The sequence below is a fragment of the Lepisosteus oculatus genome, chromosome 4, assembly GCF_040954835.1.
Source record: "Lepisosteus oculatus isolate fLepOcu1 chromosome 4, fLepOcu1.hap2, whole genome shotgun sequence".
In the NCBI taxonomy this organism is placed as follows: domain Eukaryota; kingdom Metazoa; phylum Chordata; class Actinopteri; order Semionotiformes; family Lepisosteidae; genus Lepisosteus; species Lepisosteus oculatus.
Window position 1 is genome coordinate 53,948,033 of NC_090699.1, and position 17,554 is coordinate 53,965,586.

Below are 17,554 nucleotides of genomic sequence, written 5' to 3' on the forward strand. Positions count from 1 at the left end.
TACAAATAGGAAAAAAACTACAATAAACAATAGGATTTGGCCAGCATGAGGCTTCTTTCAAGGAACAGGTGGATGTGACATTCTGACAAATTAGCTGCAAACAGCCAAGCAAAATACAATGGCTGTATGTCCTTCTCTCGTTTGTTGTTTTTTTTACATAGGTGGTTTGGAGAACTAGGATATTTTGAAGAAGCAATCATTATTCTTGTTTTAGCTGTTATAATCTTATTTAAATTGTATCAAATGTATAATTAGTAGTAGTATTATTCAACCATTTTCAATAGCTTGTAGTTAGGGCAATACAGGCTCTCAGTGAACCGCCAGATTTGAACCCAGGACCTGAGAGCTGTGAGACCGCAATGCTGATCACCCACATTATTGTGTATCCAAAACAAACTTACTTTTGTTATTGGCTAGGACCTTGAACCTGGTTAATGCTGCACCGGTCTTGCAATGGAAATAATCTCTCTTCATAAAGTGGACATTAACTATTTTGTTACCTCGAAACAGATGCTTGAAGTTTAAATGTTCAGATTGCTAGTATGATTGAAAAGAAAAGAAACAGAGATACTTTGCTACAGTCCTGGCTTCACCTGAAACAATATTGGTTTAGAAACCACAATCTTCTTTAAGATGCTTTCTAATACTGTTTAGAATGTTTAAGTGATCAGATGGCTCATATGGTACAAAATGTGATACAAAATAAAAGGAACATTTCTTTAACATGCCTACTAATAATATCTAAAAATGGACATAAATAGATACAATGAGATCAGTAGCTTACCTGACTTAAGAGACTTCACAATATGAGAGACTTTGTGCAAATACATTGCCCTGTGTTTCAGATGAGTTGCTCAGATGTGAGCTACATTTTAATTGAAAATGATGACAAAAGTCACTTGATTAATCAGTACATTGACCATAAATATCAAAAGTATGTTTTTAAAAGTTGCGTCGTTTTTTTTACTTTGTAAAGCAATGACATCAGTGCAAAGCTATTTATACCCCCCCCCCCTTTAGTAATTTCTGGAGCATTGGTTCTGTTTAATTATTTAAGGGATTATGACTTCTCTGTTTAATTGTCAGCAGGGCAGCTATATTCTAAAAGTCTTGGGAGTGCAGATTGTAGTGTTGTTACTCTGTGTAAATGACCAGTTTCCCTTCCCTTTCAGGATCATCCATGAAGATGGCTACTCAGAAGACGAGTGCAAACAGTACAGAGCTGTGGTGTACAGCAACACCATCCAGTCCATCATGGCTATCATCAAAGCCATGTCCAACCTCAAGATCGACTATGGAGAGGCTTCCAGAGCGGTAAGTTCACCCCAGAGGTCACAGCTTGTACTGGCGGTTGGTGGGGCAGGTTGACTGAATGGTCACTCATTTTCTCTGTTATATCCAACAAGTGTAGGAGTAGTCAGCGCTACTGCAAATCTGCTGTACTGCAGGTGGAGAATGAAGGCCTCCACCACACCCTTCTTTCAGAGCTGCACTGTGCCTCAGAGGAGAGTTAACACAGTGTGGAGGAGGGGTGAATCTCTGACTTCATCGACATCAGTTTAAACAAAAAATCAGGGAATTACACAGATCCAGACCCACCAGGTCCTCTTGGATGGTATAAGTGATATGTGAAAGTAAACAGCCATCAAACTTGACCTCAATTTGATCTGGCAAGTACTCAGCAAGCCCTAGGAGTCACTTTTGCACAACATGCCAAGAAAAACCATACCTGATTCTGACCTCTCCAACCCCCCATGGTGTTCAGCCAAATGTGACACCACAGCTTCGGGAAATCCCAGTCACGGTCAGCTGCATAACCCAGGCAATCAATTCAGCCTGCAGTGCCTGGACGTCTGGTTTCAAGCTGTGCATGCCAGCATGTGAAATGTTGATTAGTTTAGTTAGTTCAGCTGTATTCTTCCTTCTATGTTGAAATTCTTCCTCTAAAGTAAGTGAGATGAGATGACGGATTTCATCCTGAGGGGAAAAAAATAAATTTAATATCATTATGTTTCTGAGGCCTGAAATGACTTGAGGAATCAGATAACTTACGCTGAGCTCCAGGAATCCTTTTTATATTCAATATGAGAGGATTCTTGTTTGCATTTATGTGCATATCTCTGTTGTTTAATCCCCTCTGCTCTCTGTTGACTCTGCAGGCTTTGCTAGCTGGTCAATATGTTTACACATCCCTGAGGTGGCTTCAAGCTGCGACAGCAATCACTAAATCTAACTTGTAACTGGGCTTTAAGAGAAAAATGCTCTCACTGAGGCTGTTTCCATCTGTGTGCAAATATCATTCGCGCTCCAGTAGACACTAAGTAGGTCTGTTGGAATGATAATGCCAGAGATTAATTGTCACATGGTGAGATATTTGTGGGGAAATCAACAGCTACTGAAAAGCTGAATCAGCATTTTACTACGTCAGGTCTTTTGTTTCAGTTTGCATTTATCACCTCGGTCTGGCTGTTTGTGGTAAACACTAGGGTGTGTATTTAAATGGTCTTTTCTTTTACCTTAAAAGAGGAATGGTCATGTTTTCGCTAAACTCTGCCAAGAGAACTCATCTTCTGTGCTTCAGGTGTGACAGGGTTCAGTAACAATGACTATAGGTGTCAAGGTGGCAGATGCTATATATACATCAGCAGCTATATGACCCTGCAACTCACAACTGGCAACCCACTGAAGCTCAGCAGGTGTGAGCCTGGTCAGTACCTGAATGGGAGACCTCCTGGGAAAAACTAAGGTTGTTGCTGGAAGAGGTGTTAGTGGGGCCAGCAGGGGGTGCTCACCCTGCAGTCCATGTGGGTCCTAATGCCCCAGTATAGTGACGGGGACACTATACTGTAAATAGGCGCCGTATATATAAAAGCACTATATACTGTAAGTGAAACGAATTATTATTAATTAGATGCTGACCAGAAAATTAATCATTGATAGAAATACAGTACCTGTTGAAACCCAACAGAAAGGGGTCCAAAACCACAAGTGCTTTGGCCAGTTAATCCTTGTGCCTGAAATTAGTTTATTGAAGCATGACGGATCCAGTTCTTTCTACCGATCTAATTTAGTCTTTTGATATGGATGGTGTGCTTTAGGATATTAATGGATGTTTAAAGTTATTAAACATTCCAAGAAATGTTTCTCATTCCTCAAAAATTCCTCTTTTTCTCAAAAAAGATAAATCCAACTCGTCTAAACGCACTGCCGTAAATAATGAATACGAATAGAATAGATCTAGGAAGCTGCAAATTCTTAATCTTAACGATTAAGACAGTATTTTTGTATTTATTCAGCGGCATTAATTTCTTTGGCAGTGTCTTATATTGGATAGAAAATGATGAGATACAATTTAGTTTCTTACCATCTTCGATTGCTTCTCTCCTTTAACTTCATGTTGGCCTCTAGGATCTGAAACTATGAAAATCTAGGAATCACAAACTAGAGGTGAAGTTCAGCCCACTTCTGGTTAGTTTGTGGAGCAGAACTTTTTGTCCCCATCCCCCTTGATCCACAGTCCTTTCCCGAGACGATCTTTTGCAGTCACCTTATTCAGTAACTCGTTGCCCTTCACTTCAGCACCACAGTACCACATGTTGCCTTTTCGTATCCATTAACAAAGTACTGAGATATAATTCGAGAACCTTCATCTTTAAGTGATTGCATTTAGTTTTGCACATCTGATGCAACACTCTCTACGTGCATTGAGTTTTTAGATTGTAATGCCTTTTTTTTCAGTTCCCCTTCTCGTTGGAGTTGATTTCCAGTCACCGGATCTAAATTTTTAATTGGCCTTGGAAATACTGCCTTCCTCACTGCCACTCGTTTAGTGGTCTGCTTTGCACATCTCTGATGGTTTTCTCTCTGCAGCTTGCGTTCCGTTTCATCCATTGAACGCTACCTGCCCAGGCCCTCTTTGGTCAAAACAGTCCTGCATAACTGGCAGTCATCTTCATAGCTGCATACACACGTCAACAGAAGCCCAATTCTCTTTACATCAGCACTCTGTCAGCATTGTAGAAAATTGTAATAGCACCTTGCTGGAAGGGATGTTAAAAGATGAGAAGCTGAAAAGTCAAGCAGATTACAGGGATTTTCAAAAGCTCCTGATTTAAAAATCCCTTTAGTCAAAATGATTTAATTTTACTTGTTACGTTCTGAATTTGTCCCCTAAGATTAAATGCAGTTGTTCTTTTGCCTCCGTTTTTTGTGTGCATTTCACTATCACATCAGCTCTACCAAACGAGAAAAGTCAAGAGCTGCTTTTACAGTGTGCTTTCAAGTTAACCCTCTGAAGGCTCGCCCGAGTTATTTGGCTTCGTTTTTGTCTGTTTTAGAAATTGTTTGTTGAATAAAGCAATCCAAAATGCTGCCTTAACTGTAGAAGTACTGTAGTAAGCAGCCCCTTTCAAGATTGGTTGCTCATTATAGTTGACACTAGGATTTGGGTGAGCTAGACTTTGGGGGTTGCAGAGTTAAAAAGATAATCTTTGCTGACTTGTTCGGTGAGGGATAACAAATTGAATCCTGTGCTTTTTTGTTTCTCTTCACTGAGTTTATGATTTCTGCTATAAGGTGTCAGTCACCTAACATATAAAAGCAAATATAAATCTCCTCCTTGATCCATTTATTTTTTTGCCTGCTGTTTGCCGAGATATTGCTTTGCTTCTTTAGTTCCAAGTTATGTAATAGAAATGCTTTCCTAAAGGCCAAGATTAAGTAAGAACAAGTGATATATAATTGAGGTCTTTGTATATGCAGTAGGTAGTGTTTTACTTTCTGACCTTCATGTACAGAAAGAATATTGTGATTGTTAAATTAGTGTTTTTAGTTATTTAAAGAAAGAAACTGGAGTTCTGAACAGTTCTGCGACCAATGATTAAATTGTTATGAACCCATTATTATCTTCAAAAGATCCAGTCATTTCTTCAACCTTCCCCCATTGGCATTTTTTGCGCTTGCAAGGGCATGATGTGATAATTGGTGCTCGTTTTTATTGTGGGATGAGAATCGTGCTGAGCCATTTCATAAAATGAACCTGGTGATCATTAGGGTGGTCAGTCCCTAATGCAACAATGAGACGTGTCGGAGACTGTGTTGTCGGCCAGCCTCTTTCCGCACTGCAGATACAGAAACCCTGCCCTCCAGAGCCACCAAGTGTCAGTCAGACTCCACTCCTCGCTTCACCTGATGTTCTTCTCTGCTCTCCCAGCGTCTGAATGCATAACGATCTATTACAGCTTTTAATTACAGATTGATATAGTAATAATTTATTTGAAACATCTGTGTTCAGCACCTACCCAGCTTGTGAAGTTGACCTACTTTCAAAGTAAATGGGCTGGACAGTGATATTTTCAAAGGGATTAGTACCTTGTTTGTTTTGTATGATATATCTACGAGTGCTACAGAATTTTCATTAAGTAAATGAAATTCAAGAGCTGGCTAGAAATGGCTGGCTGGTGTTGTATGTGCATTTCTGTAGCTATGTGGTGGTTTGCCCTGCAGGGGACAACTTCTGGACAAGCTGGAATAAAGCTTTAATAGCTTTAATAAAGCCGTTGGGGCAGAAGGTCCCGCTCCACCAAGTGGGCAAACAGCCTGATGCCAAGCCGTGAGCAAGCTCTTCTCAGACAGTCCGACTTGTTTGGCTGGAGACTCAAGTTTGAATTATACTTGTTTCCTCGACTCCATTGATATTTTTTACGACCTCTGTCCATTGTGTTTTCTGTCAAATGATAGGTCTGCAGTGCAAAAGGACAGTTTTCAGAACACTGGTGCCCAAGAACAAACCCTACCACACATGATCTGGGAATAAATTGCAGGTCTTACGTGTGCACATTGAGAAGCTAATTATATCTGTGTTTATCTACCCATCTATTAATTCTGACATTTATCTTCCTTTTTTGTTAGTGTCTGGATAGCCACCCTTTTGTCTATAAGAAGGTTGGATGAGCTCCTCAGATGAATCAGCTACTACCCAACAGGCTAAAAGCCCTGAATGGCCTCATTTCGTTTTGTACCCTTTCTTATATTCTTGAGAAGTATGGAATTTTCAAATCTGTTTTTAAAAGTTTCTTGGCTGTAATTCAATTCTGAGGCCTGTGCTACAGCCTGAGTATGCCTCCCTGTGGCAAGGTGCCACTCCCTCACCATGTGCTGATTTTTTGCTCCATTTTGCCCCCTACAGGATGATGCCCGTCAGCTCTTTGCCCTGGCCAACACAGCAGAGGAGCATGGCAACATGCCCGAGGACCTGTCTAACGTCATCCGCCGGCTGTGGGCCGACAGCGGGGTGCAGGGCTGCTTCACCCGCTCTAGGGAGTACCAGCTCAATGACTCTGCTGCCTAGTGAGTACTCCTGGCTCCTACAGAATTGTCCGGACCATGAATTGTCAGCTCCAGCCTTCAAGGATTAGGCTCCTACAGGTTTCATAGGTTTTCAATCAGCAGTTGGTTCAGACTTGAACACACTAGTAACATGATTTTTAATCCAAAAATGAGTGATGAAGTCATTAAGATCAGAAGGGGAATGACAGCCAGAGCCCCCCCGGGTGCTTGGAGACCAGAGTACCGCTTCCTGACGTGCCGTCTGGTCAGGGGCCTGAGAAGAGGGCAGGGTTCTCGGGTCTTTGGAATTGGCAGTACCTCGATTAAGTGGTACCGAGACCCGGGATTCTGGTAGCCAGACCTCAAGATTTGTCAATCCCTGCTTGGCTGAGACATCAAACTCGACCATGGCCATTTCCAAATGTTTATTATTATCAGGCTCCCTGCTTTAAAAGCACTCAAGGTAACACCCAGCTCATTAATCCTTTTGGATTACAGTGCTGCACATATCTTCCTTGCTCCCCATTATCTCTGGTCAGTCTCTTTGATGTCCATGCAAGCTTAACTTTAAAAGGAGCCTGTTTTACTCATTAGTACTAAGACTTTAATTATGGCTGCTCGTAATCGTTAAGGAAAATTATTGAGTGACTTTGCCTTTTTACCACCTTTCTGCTTGAGTTAAAGGTAGGCTTTCTTGTTCCTAATTGCTGAATTAGATTGAAGAGTTCTGGCTGCTTTACAGTATGGCACAGAGACAGGCCCTAGAATCAGGAGGGCCTGTGAAGGTCCTCCTTAAAGTTCTGTTCTGTATTTCTTACATTTTAGATCACACTAGTATGGTATGTTCTGGACACTTGGTTTTAAATTAACACACAATGTTTTGATGTTTTTCTTGATTTCTTCTTATTTTACTGGACCAGAGTTCTTGGCACTGTAGTTTAGTGACCATAATGCATGGTAAATTGCTCCCATGTGACTAATTTTACCCCATAAATCCTGGTGACTTAATTCTGTGTAAGGCATTAAGCTCCAGTAGCATTAATGTTTAATTGTATTGTACTTAAACCTAAGCTGCACAGTCATTACGGAGATAGTACAGATTTGAAAGAAGTTAGGGCTGAAGAGGCAAAAAATTATATATACATGTATATCAGTGGGTGCTTGTGAAGAGGTGGTCTTTTTCATTTTTCCATTCAACCATGGTTTCATTTCAGATATCACAATAACGAAATTTATTCGCTCGTGTTCATTATTTATTTTATTGTTATTATTTAAAAAGTAAAAAAAAATCAACTTGATGCCATTGCAGTGCTCACAATTATCTAAATAGAATAGGTGGGCATTTATCGAGACAGCTGCATTCTCCAATTTTATTTTATGCCTTTGCAGTTGTTCAAGTTGTAGTAGGTGCTGCAGTTTAAGCAATTTTAAGGTCAGTCACTTTGCTACATAAGTGATTAAAACAGGCTTGTTCCATCGTGAAGTTCAGAGTTTGCATAAAATACTGTATTCTGTATTTTTCTGAATGTATACTGTATTTTGCGTAAAATACTGTATCTGTTAAATCTGTTAACTATCCAAGACATCTCAGCAGCATAAGAATTAACAATCATGCCTTTTCATTTGCTAAATACTCTCATGCTGTGGAGAGGCTTCAATGTAGATGAAAAATATTCAAAACTTCAGGCAGTTAATTTAATAATCGTGCCCATTTTTATTATGATATTGACAGTGTATCAAAGAGCAAAAATTCTAAATATCCTGGAGGATCTGCACTGTAGTTGCCCAACATATGTAGTAATATAGACATGCTTCACAGTCAATATTACTACACTTAATTGGAATTTGATATTAGCGCCAAAAATGTTGGAGATTTGTTTATTCATAAAAACCATGGAATAAAGGGCTTGCCAATATTTAAGGGTTTGCCAGTAATTAAAAGCACATTTTTGGCTTTATTGCCGAGTAGCCTGTCTGTCCCAGTGCTTGGCAATGACAAAAACACAACTTCCAGCACAGAGCAGTTTTGACTTGGCTAAACAGCCTCAGATTAGAACAAGTGGAACTATCTATATACTGTGGTTCTTGTTTATGTGTTAGTCACTACAAAGCCTGTGTGTACCTGGCCCAAACATTAGGAATCCCCAGTTAAATAAATAGGCCAGGAGTAGACAACTCTGGTCTTCAAGTGCAAGGTTCCTGCAGGCTTTAGAGGCCTTAGGTTAGATCCTTAAGATAGGATCTTAGATTAGGACCTGGAAAATCCATCTGATTTGACTTCTTATCCATTTATTTAGTTCCAGTAAGATATTAAGGTCTCTGAGGGAATATGGTCCAGAAAGAAACAAGAATCAGGGCTGCCCAGTCATTGACTGGCCTGAGAAGCATGAGACAGAGCTTCAACACCTCGTAGAGCACAATTTCATTTCCAGATACTATTGCCGGCTTCCAACAGCCAACAATGAAGAAACATAGAATGAGATTGCACTGCAGATATTTCAGAAACTTGTAGCACACAATTTACACCCTATTCAAGTTGTTGCTGGACCTCTGTGACTGCAAACAAATTAGTTGCTACTGTACAGTATGTTTTCATAATATTTTAGCCAGGTAGTATATCTTAAAAAAGGGTTATACATTTTTTTACTGCCATTTTGTTTTACAAAACAACCTCACAGTTCCTTATTAAGGTCACAGATTTAAAAACTTGGAAGAATGCACATGTCCAAAGTCTCTATGCATTCATATAGACCTCAGTTAATTTTGGACGCCAGTGTGAATGGTACATTTACATATTAATTACCTCCTTTAACTGAAGTTTAAGAAATTGCATTTCAAGGTTATATTACCTATGAATCTATTGCCTTTTGAGTGAACCACAGATATTTCTGTTTATTCAGTTTTTTACACAAAACTGCCAGTTTCATATGGAGAAACTATATTCAATGAAACCAGATTAAAATCCATTTGTTCTTCCTATGGGACGAGATGCAAGACTTTTTCAGTGACGTCAAACTGTATAATTCTTTAAGGATCTTAACAGGAAAGGTTGATTTTGTCTTTTTTCTATGAAACCAAGACTGTATTTAAAGTGGCCTTAATGGTTCACCTGTGTTAGACAGAAATATACAAAGAGGTTTAAAAATATGTCTGAAAATCAAGTTTATATTTTTATTACATTTTCAGGCTTTTCTCTTTGGTTGAAGTCAGCTCATGTTTTACCTCTTCATTTTTTAAATATTTGGTTCCAGAACCTAGGAGATAAATTATTGGGCAAAACAAACACACAATAAGCCTCATACCTGCCTATACCTTGATATCTAATTTAGATGGGGTTAGACAGGTAAGTATTTAGATGGGGTTAATATGAGGGCAAATTCTCAGGAAACAGCAATAGCAAGCTATAGAGAACCACAAAGTATTTTAAATTGGAGAAGATTCAATGCATTTAGAGCAGGGTGTCAGATGAAGTCCATTTGATCTGACATCTGTCTGTCTGGGCAAAGAGAAGGGAGGAGCAGAAACCTTAAGATCTATAAAGCTATAGCTTTAATGTGGCTTGCCTTCCACAAACCAGACTCTTCAAAGTCAATCTTCAAGCTTACAGTTTTGATTCTGGCAGTACTTTATAAGACTAAATCTGGAAAAGTAATAAACACTATTGATGGCTGCTTTAAACTCCCTCATGATAGAAATACATAAAAACTCATCTTTGAGGACTGACCTTGAGGAGCCTGACTTTGGAGGATCAGGTCACTTGAAATACGGATGAGGATGATAAGGTTTACAGTTTTTTGGGGGCATTTCCAGAACAAGTATGAAGTTTTTGTCCTACAAATGTGGAGTAAAAAAAAAAGATAATCCAGAAATATTATATGAATGTTCTTATTTAATAAGAATGAAATCTCTGCAAATAAATTTAATATCTGTCTCTTCAAAAAAAACATGGTGTGCAGGAGTTTACAGCCATGGATTTAAGTTAGATTTTGTTTTCCAAGTGCATTCGAGAGTGAGGTGTTTCATAACCAGCCTAATTCTTTGTAGAGGTATCAAATTTCCTACTGAATTAACATTTGCATAGTGCATAAAATAGAACACAATCTTAACTGACATGCGCTGTTGCTTATATAATCTTTCTTGAGCCAGAATGATCCAGAATACAATTGATGAGTCATTTTGCCTAAATCGCACCATTGTTGAGAAAACAGTGGGAAATATAAACACAGCTGTTTCTGTTTTTGTCAAACATAAATCCACGAATTTGTACAGTTATTTCATTCAGGTAACGATATACCTGAACTCTTATGGACAAGGCAATAAGACCAGTTCTGTGTTAAGTCTTGATGTTGCCCACATTAGGTCTGTTTGATATTTCTGTTGTTTGTTCGGTTTTGCACACCTCTGTGAAGTGGCCTGCTTAGTTGACTGACTTCCAGGTATTCACACTAACATTGCAAGTTCATAGCACTCCTTTAACTTTAAAAATGAGGAGGAACATTTTGGCTCGTCACCGACTGCTGGATGCACAGCACATTCCATTCCACATCATGGCGGGATACTTAGTTGTGTGAGATTTGTGTGAAAAGCACACACAGTGAATCTCCTTCTGGCAATTAAAACTTAAATGATTGCTACTTTCTTATTAATTAGGGTTGGAGAACTCTCAGCTGGTACGACTGTTTCTGTTCCCCCACCGTCCCAGAAGTGCCGATCTTCAGCTTCTCCAGGGCGCTCTGTTCTAGGCCCTGGTGCGTGCCAGGGCCTGTGTCTCAAGGAGAGGATGATGTCAGCTCGGGGAACCACTCGACTAATTAAGTCAAAGCACGACAAATTCCCTGCTTATTAATACATCTCAATTCATTAATTGGCCATTGTCTATAATTCCTGCATATCAATCAGATTTGGGCTGAAGCATCGGCCAAGTAAAAATGTCAGTGTTTTAGATGTTATCGGGACCAGTAAATTCACCCCTAGTACTCCTTTTAAATTTCTGCATTTCCCACTGTTACTGTAATATTCAACGATAATTCTGTAACTGGAGATGTGGACAATGCTTCTCATTGTCAGACCATAGTATTTCTCATATATATATGTAACTATAATGAAGGTTAATTTAAAACAGAAAGTGCAATGAAAAATTTGGATTCCAAAGATTTGTTTTCAGTCATTATGAAAGCCTAGGCAAACCGTATACCTGTAGCAACTTCTACCAAGTACTAGCAGCAATAAAACTATATTGCAGTCATTTTTTTATTTTATTGGCTCTAGTAACTTAATTATATACTTGCCTGAGCTCCCGTGAGATGCCTTGCATCACTGTATTTTATATTTTTTATTGATCACAGCTCTACTAGTACACAGCTACTTAATGCATTAAGCAATCTGGCACTTTCTAAAGTTCCATTTTAATCCCCACTAAAGAGTAACAGCTGTAAGAGCTCAACAATATGAGATTTGTTTGTTTCGCTCTTCGTTATACCACAAAATATTGATTTATAACAGCAGGTTTGAAATGTTGATCATGACATTCCTCTGCAAAGCTATTTGAATTGAAAAATTCTTCCTAACACCTCTAATAAGAATTTCGTCCTGTTGTCAACAGTAGCTCTATTTTGATTAAGAAAAAAAGTAACCCAAAGTGCTAATGACAACTATAAGAATTTAGCTGTGGCAGCACACTTACAAGGACCAATAGTTGAAGCACCAATAGTTTCAGTAATCCTTTAGAAAGATTTTCACCTGTCTGTCATTACAGTACTGTTTTGCTAGTCTTTGGATCTCTTGCACAATTTTCTGTCCATCTAAATACTTCAGTTCCTCCCTGTGAACTACAGAGATTTTTTTTTAGGTTTTCCCTCCTTTATTCTGACATTGACTCCCTGCAGGCTGTCTGCTCTGAGTGCATTGTGCAGAGCTGTCCTCATTGGCAGCCAGCTGCTGTTGAAAAGATTTCACTTCTTCCTTGAGCCTGTCACCTCCCCTGTCACTCAGGACACAGCAGTGCCTGTTCTGTATGGGTGATGTGCATTGCCTGGGTGGTGTTATAGAGGAATGGCTAAAACATAGAGTTGTGCAAACCCTTTCTTGTCCTTGCATTACACTGAAGCAAGCCTTATGATGACTAAAACTAGCACCCATTTCAGATATTAAACTAACACCCGGAATACAGATATTTTGGGGATACATATTTTGTACGAGATTAAATACCAAATACAGTAGGTAGGCATGATGGTGCAGAGGTTAACGTTGCTGCCTTGCAGCACTGGTGCCCTAGGTTCAATTTCTGGGGTGCTGTCTGCATGGAGTTTGTATGCTCTTCACATGTTTGCATCCAGTTTCATCCCACAGTCCAAAAACATACTAGTAGGTTAATTAGCTGTAAAAAAAAGGTGTCCCATCCATGGCGTATCCTGCCTAGATATAATGAATGAATGGATGGGTGAAATGCCAAATACACATAAAGCATATCAAATCTTATTAAACACTGTAATGGTAATGCTGTGCTAGCTCAATGTAAGCACAGTAAACTGTACTTACTAGCACTCTTCACAGAGACATAAGAGAACCAACTGTTAAATGTTAAAGTTTGGTGTGATTCCGAATTTGGATTAATGACCCCTTGCTGAGTTCTTGGTTTGACGTGGTCTGTACCCGTCTACTCAGTGCAAAAAAAAACCTCAAGTACCATTTCCTGCATATGGTGTTTTTTGAATGTATTCCTTGATTTCTCTTCAGGAAGGTGTGACAGCTCTGTGATGGATGAATATTTACTGTTGCTTCAGTAAGGTAGACTTTTCTAGTCTTTATCCCTGCAACATACTGTAATGCATGGAATCAGTCAGGAGCAAAATGGAACAAAAAGCTGTCAAAATGTGTATAGGAAACCTTCTAACATCAAAATGTAAGAGCCCTTCAAATCCATCTTTAAATATTCTGTGTGTATTGAGCAGTGAAATATTAAGGTTAAATTGGAGCCTAAAAACAGTCAAGCAGTTAAGTTAAACAGTTAGGCTAATTCAGGGGTTTAATACTATTTTGACATTACTTTCCAAACAGTTGTTCCAGTGTGAAACCACCCCAAAGCGCCCGAGCAATATAAAAGTGGTTTGTTGACCAAAAAGAAGAGACTGTGCTGGAATTAATGTCCTACAGATGGCTATATATTTCAATCCAAACACCAATGTGTCCAGACACGTTGAAGAAAACAAATGACAGTAATTTTATCAAACCTGTTAGAACAACAACATCAGGGCATCATGAAATTTGTTAATGACTGCAGCCCTGTAATATGACATTAAAGGTTAGAAAAGTACAACATCAATGTTGGGGTTGAGTCATATTCTCCCATTTTGGGAAAATAACATTTTTGAGAACTGTTTCCATGTCTAATTGTCTAATTGTCTAAGAAAAGCATGTTTGAAAAAACTGGGCTTGGTGACTATCTTGCTGTTGTGATGATACATTAAGTTTCATCCTTTTGCCTCCTCTCCAAAATAAACAGGAGCTGAAAAGGTCAGGAAGGAGCAATACATAGAGCAGCTGCCCCCAACTCCACCACCACTACACACACACATTTGCTCTTCAATAACAGGCCTCTGATTAAAGACAAGTGCTCCTCTCTCTCAGCCCCGGGAGATTAGCTTCCCTCTTGGAAAGAAGAGAAATTATTGGATATTAATCTAATTACAAATGGAAAAGGTCACTGTTAATTGGCAGTGTTTTAAGAGGTAGGGGAGCATGCACCGAGATTGGAGGATGTGCTTTTTAGACCACACAAGGCCCAAACCTGGAAACAGTAGTGCTGCAGTGACTGTATCATTGGATAATGATCAGAAATGTGGCTTATTTTAGCAGTACGGCTTGTTTCTGTCCCGTGTGGTTTTGCTAGGAAAGGAGATGCTTAGGAAATGTTAGCCTTACAAGCTGTTTCAGTTAAAACAGCAAGTAAACAGCTAGTAAAAAGACCACAGACAAAAAAACAATATATTTGATTGCATTAACATATCAGGACTGTCAAGCCCCTGTCCAAATTAAAAAGAATAATAGATATGATTCCCGACCTCTGAGCGGTGAATTATTTTAAAATTATTTTTCTTTTTAAAGCAAATATCAAAAGAACCACAAATAATGGTTTGCAAATTCATGTTAAACTGCCCAGCATTCTTGTCTCTGAATAATTTAATAATTGCCTTTTGAATGTGCTATAGAAACGAGAATTGAAAATATTTCTGCTTGATCTAAGAGTGTCTAAATGAAGAGCCAACACTTTTGTACAGACAAAACACTAGCCTTTTCAGGAAAGAAAGAGTAAACATTTATGAAAAGTGCTACTTTTTCTTGTGTTTTTCTGTCTGAATAAATGTCTTTGTGTTGGAGGCACTGAAGGTGCCCATCTTTCACAATGGCTTAGTATCCATGGGGTGGTGCAATAAGATGGGCAGAGTTATCTTTGAGCTGTTGATCTGTGTGTTCTTTCGCAGTTACCTGAATGATTTGGAGAGGATAGCCAGACCGGACTACATTCCTACCCAACAGGACGTTCTGCGGACCCGAGTTAAGACCACTGGCATTGTGGAGACGCACTTCACCTTCAAAGATCTGCACTTCAAGTAAGCAGGGAGGGCCTATCTTGTCTTTCAGTCCTTCTGTTCCTTGCCACTAGACTGTTAGAAGATCCTAGGCAGGCCTACATATCGAAAGTTTCAGTCCATCAAACAGAAGAGAACTATAGGAGGCCAGAGGCAATTCATTCAACACCACCAATCTTGTGCTAGCTGGATAACATACTGTATAAAATGATAAAAAGGAAAAATGTCCTTTTTTTCAACCAGTTATTTGAAAAAGAATTGTGCAACATGAGGTTATGGTGAAAAGAGTTTTCATAATTTGTCATATTGGATGTCGAAGTACCAGGGCTCATTATGCAAGTGATGTCTTCAGCCATTTTAAAAGAACAATATCTGAGGGCTCCTGTATTATACTGTATTTCTGTAGGGAAAAAAGTATTTCATCTGTGAAAGAAAAAAAGTCACAGTTTCTTTTTAGCAGTAGTTCATCGCTGTACTCTGTGTCACAGCAGCTGAGAAAAGATGATCTCCAGGTTAGCCGTGTCGGCCAGTCACAAACAGGCGGTCATAGGAAGAATGTTATCTGGCCGCTGGGCTCCGACACACTGAGACGCACGTCTGTTTCTGTGCAACTGCGCTTTCTGAGGTCAAGGATGACGCAATGCCTTGCTCTGTGAGCCAGATTTCAGTATAAACATTTATATACCATAGCGTTCTCTCTAAATAGAGCGCTGTGTCCGTGTGCCTGGAGACGTGACAAGCAAGCTGAGCAGCCTGCTGTCTCGGATCACCAGTCGTCCGCTGGCCAGCGGCTGTGTCCTGGTTTGTTATTTGCTCTTTAGCCGCACTGTTTTTGTTGTGTCGATCCTTGATGCTGCTGACAGTGCCTGTGCTTGCTATCTAAAATTGGGAGACATTAAGAGGCCTTTTTTATCCCTTTTACACTTAATGTGAACCTCGAGCAAGCTGGAATGAGCTTATAAACATAATTCAGTCTCCAGTATCACCTCAGTTCCAACAGCATTAACTCAACAGGACAGCCTCTTCATCATCAAGCTCCGCTGACTGTTGAACAATGTAAATTTACGCAGTAGCTCACAGCCACCTATAGTACTGAATGAATACTCTCATAATTCTGCCAAGAGATAAATGATTACAAATTACTTTGATACTTACATTCCAGGTAATAATTAGAAAAAAATGCTGTAAATGCTTACTTGCTGTAAACCTGTCCAAAATTATTCTTATACCACCTTCCTTAATGGTGATTGATTTGTTTTCTTTGATTTTCTTGATTGGGGCTTGATTTTGAAGATTCTCCATTTATTCACCAGGATGGCCGTTGCCTTGGCTTAATTAAAGAGAAATCGGATGTTAACTGGTAAAGCAATACCCCAGTCACAGATTAAATTACATCCTTTTAAAGATATGAGGACTTACAAACCTTGTAGTAAAGAAGACAATGGCTTTTATCATTGTTTCGGCTTTCAGATCAAATCCAGGTGCATTGCTTTAATGAAAATAATTACAAATGCTAATTCAATATAGCTCTATAGCTTTCACTGGCCTGAGGAATTGCAATTTTACAAAAGCATTAATGTACAGAAAGCATTTACTATATGGGAAAGTGTAACATTGGGATTCAAGTGTGATGATATATGAGCCAGGGGATCCCAGGAGAGATTTTATAATTGGATCAGAACTCGGGTTTCCCTCTCAGTTTAAAATTATAAGACATTCACATTTAAAGTAGTATTCAGGAAGTGATTTTGCAACTTTTTAAGGTGCTCTCTGGCATTCTTTCAGTGTGCTCTAATTTTAATAAAATCCCACAATGTCATTTCCTTCCAGAAGCTGTCTTACATGTAACCTGGATTCCTCTCCCCACAAAGCTGTGTGAACATTGTGTTGATACTAAAGGAGATGCCTTGTGTTCCATTCTTTTTCACCGCTGTAGTGAAGATGACAGGCCAACAAACACTTGAGTGCAACTGGCACAGTCGCAGGTCTTTTGTAACCTGGAAACTTAGATGGAAAGTCATCCATGTGAGGAGGGCTTGAATATGAAGTGCTGTAAGATCTCACTCAGATAGATCAATAAGATGCTTTAGTAAAATGGTTACAATTCAAGTTATTTTGCCCTGACAATCTCTGCTGGGCTATTCCTTTTATTTCTTCATCTTCACTTAAAAGAAATAAAAGATGAAGTATAATGAACCAGATTTAAGAAATAAAAACAAATGTTTTGTCTAGATGGTGAGGAATGGAACTTTGACTGAGGTAACATCGGTATCATAAAGAGGAATTAAAAGTCGATTTCAGTAGATATAATCATTAGGAAAGTAGTCCGCACAAATGCTACTGTTTCTTTAATTAATGATTTCTCACTTTTCTGCTTCACTCACTTGCTTTCATCTTAAACTGTGCTCTGCAGATTTGACAAATGCCTCAAATGCCCATTTGTGGTGGAAAACAACCAGCCGGGCACTGATAGAGCAGTTAGTGTTAGGATTGTAGCGATACGTGCTTCTATCGCATTAAATGCTGCCTCCCAATGAAGAGCAGCAGAATGTTTTCCGCTGCATTAAAAAATAGAACTGTTCGTTTATTAATGTACATGTGCAGATAAAAAGGTTAGTCAGCAAGCTGTTCCGGGAGAC

At 39.1% G+C, this 17,554-nt stretch overlaps 1 protein-coding gene across 1 annotated transcript in view; it reads left to right on the top strand.

Annotated features, from left to right (window-relative positions):
* The window catches only part of LOC102693211 (guanine nucleotide-binding protein G(i) subunit alpha-2), a 100,213-nt gene that overhangs the window by 73,239 nt on the left and 9,420 nt on the right, over positions 1-17,554 (top strand). Inside the window, exons 3-5 of the mRNA XM_006630683.3 lie at positions 1,173-1,314; positions 6,188-6,348; positions 14,808-14,936. Of these exons, the coding sequence (XP_006630746.1) occupies positions 1,173-1,314; positions 6,188-6,348; positions 14,808-14,936 (432 nt within the window). The remainder of the gene's footprint in view (positions 1-1,172; positions 1,315-6,187; positions 6,349-14,807; positions 14,937-17,554) is intronic.